The 2,500-nt window shown below is 48.8% G+C and overlaps 1 protein-coding gene across 1 annotated transcript in view; it reads left to right on the top strand.

Annotated features, from left to right (window-relative positions):
- vtna (vitronectin a) overlaps positions 1–2,452 on the top strand; it is a 7,278-nt gene extending 4,826 nt beyond the window's left edge. Inside the window, exons 6-8 of the mRNA XM_061217155.1 lie at positions 602–754; positions 938–1,447; positions 1,813–2,452. Coding sequence (XP_061073139.1) covers positions 602–754; positions 938–1,447; positions 1,813–1,934 — 785 coding nt within the window. The 3' untranslated portion in view covers positions 1,935–2,452. The remainder of the gene's footprint in view (positions 1–601; positions 755–937; positions 1,448–1,812) is intronic.
- Positions 2,453–2,500: the final 48 nt, after the last annotated feature.

Raw genomic sequence — 2,500 nt, 5'->3', positions numbered from 1 at the left:
GTGTGTAAGCTGTACTGTGTGTGGTAGTTAGTGTGTGTGTAAGGTGTACTGTGTGTGGTAGTTAGTGTGTGTAAGCTGTACTGTGTGTGATAGTTAGTGTGTGTAAGCTGTACTGTGTGTGGTAGTTAGTGTGTGTGTAAGGTGTACTGTGTGTGGTAGTTAGTGTGTGTAAGCTGTACTGTGTGTGGTAGTTAGTGTATGTAAGCTGTACTGTGTGTGGTAGTTAGTGTGTGTGTAAGCTGTACTGTGTGTGGTGGTTAGTGTGTGTAAGATGTACTGTGTGTGGTAGTTAGTGTGTGTAAGCTGTACTGTGTGTGGTAGTTAGTGTGTGTAAGGTGTACTGTGTGTGGTAGTTAGTGTGTGTAAGGTGTACTGTGTGTGGTAGTTAGTGTGTGTAAGCTGTACTGTGTGTGGTAGTTAGTGTGTGTGTAAGCTGTACTGTGTGTGGTAGTTAGTGTGTGTAAGGTGTACTGTGTGTGGTAGTTAGTGTATGTAAGCTGTACTGTGTGTGGTAGTTAGTGTGTGTAAGGTGTACTGTGTGTGGTAGTTAGTGTGTGTAAGGTGTACTGTGTGTGGTAGTTAGTGTGTGTCTCTGCTCCAGGGGATCGGTATTATCAGTATGAGTTTAAGCACCAGCCCACGCATGAGGAGTGCGTCAAGATGAGCAGCATCTCCCCCTCCCTCCCTTTCACTCGCTACGCCCACCTGTACTACGACCGCTGGGAGCAGCTCTTCCAGCACATGTTCCAGGGAGGTAAGAGAAGTGTGTGTGTGTGTGTGTGTGCGCGTGCGTGTGTGTGTGAAAGTGTGCGTCCATGTGTGTATGTACGTGTGTACATGTGTGCGTACATATGTGTGTGAGTGTGTGTGCAGTAACAGAAACCCTTCACCGTACAGATCTGAAGATCTGAGAGTGACAGTTCCCTCTCACCCGCAGGGCAGGATAACCATAGCCCGCGCTTCATTAACAGGGACTGGGTGGGCATCCGTTCCCCTGTGGACGCTGTGATGGTGGGCCGGCTCTACATATCCAGCAGACCCCTCCGCTCCAGGCAGGGGGGCCCGTGGGGCCAGGGGGGCCCGTGGGGCCAGGGGGGGCCGTGGGGCCAGGGGGGGCCATGGGGCCAGGGGGGGCCGTGGGGCAGGAGACGGCAGCAGCAGCACAGGCAGAACCGCTCCCCCCAGTGGGGCTCCATCGCAGACTGGGGCACAGATCTGGGACAGGACTACGCCGACAAGTTCTACAACTACGAAAAACGCAGGCAGGACCAGGACCAGGACCAGGACCAGGACCAAGACCAGAACCGGAACCGGAACCAGAACTGGAACCAACAGCAGAACAACTACCGGCCACAGCAGTATGATGACTCTGATTACAGATACAGACCAAACCTGCACTTTGGAGACATGGGACAGCCTGTACAAAATGTCTATTTCTTCAAGAAAGGTATTGAGCACTGACAGATTTAAACCGCCCAGATGTTTTTCTGGGTGCAGTTATTGAAGGGAAGCACGCGGTTACGTGTTTGCTTATTTTACTGTTTATTTAACCTTGGGGGTCACAACGAGATTGAACAGAAATAAATACTCATTGTTATGGCTTGTTCCAAGAGCATGGTGACCATTTAATTAAAGAGATCTTAATTTCTGTATAAAAATATTATACTCGAAAAAAAAAGAAAGTTTTTAATACATTTCTAATTTTCAGGTCAGAAGAGAGCAACCTTTGCTAGCAGTGACTAAGTGACTGTTCAGCCAAAGAATTGTCTTGGTAAATAAATGCCAGTGCTCACTGTTTCTCCTCTGTTACAGACCAGTACTACAGAGTGGATTTACAGACAAAGAGCGTGGACTTCGCCAATCCTCCCTACCCACGATCCATTGCCAAGTACTGGCTGGGCTGCCCAGTCAGGCCAGGAGCAGAAAAGCGATGAACTACGACATGCACACGCACACACGCACACGTACACACACACGCATACACACACACACGCACACGTACACACACACACGCATGGTCAAGGCTCGATACAAAAACATAATATTATTCATCACATTTTTCTACAAGCAAGTCACCTTCAGCACTCAGGTGAAAGGATAATTGTGTGAGAATGTGTTGTGTGGGTGGCCAGGTTCACTGCTCTTCCTTTTGGTGGGGGTGAACACAAGGCCATACACATGCACCCTGTCTGACCTGTGGATAAACAATGTTTGTTTGTGTCTCTGGTCAATGTTGCATTCTGGCAGCAGACTAAGGCAAAGTTCAACTCACTTAGCTGTCCTATTGGACACCGCCATGGCTGCCCACGGCTCTCCCTCGTGATCTGACTGGGGCACCATTCGCCTGAGGGCGACAGGCAAGGGGGATCGACAACAGCTTCCTCAAGATACTGCTCTTGTGTATTTTGTGGTGGCTATTTCTATATCACATTAAACTAATATAATAACATCATTAATGACTGCTATGTTTGTCCAGCAATCTATGGTACATGCTTTGTGG

This window comes from Conger conger, chromosome 13 (genome assembly GCF_963514075.1).
Source record: "Conger conger chromosome 13, fConCon1.1, whole genome shotgun sequence".
NCBI classification, from domain to species: domain Eukaryota; kingdom Metazoa; phylum Chordata; class Actinopteri; order Anguilliformes; family Congridae; genus Conger; species Conger conger.
Note: the sequence above shows the minus strand (reverse complement) of the source record. Positions and strands in the feature narration are given on the sequence as shown.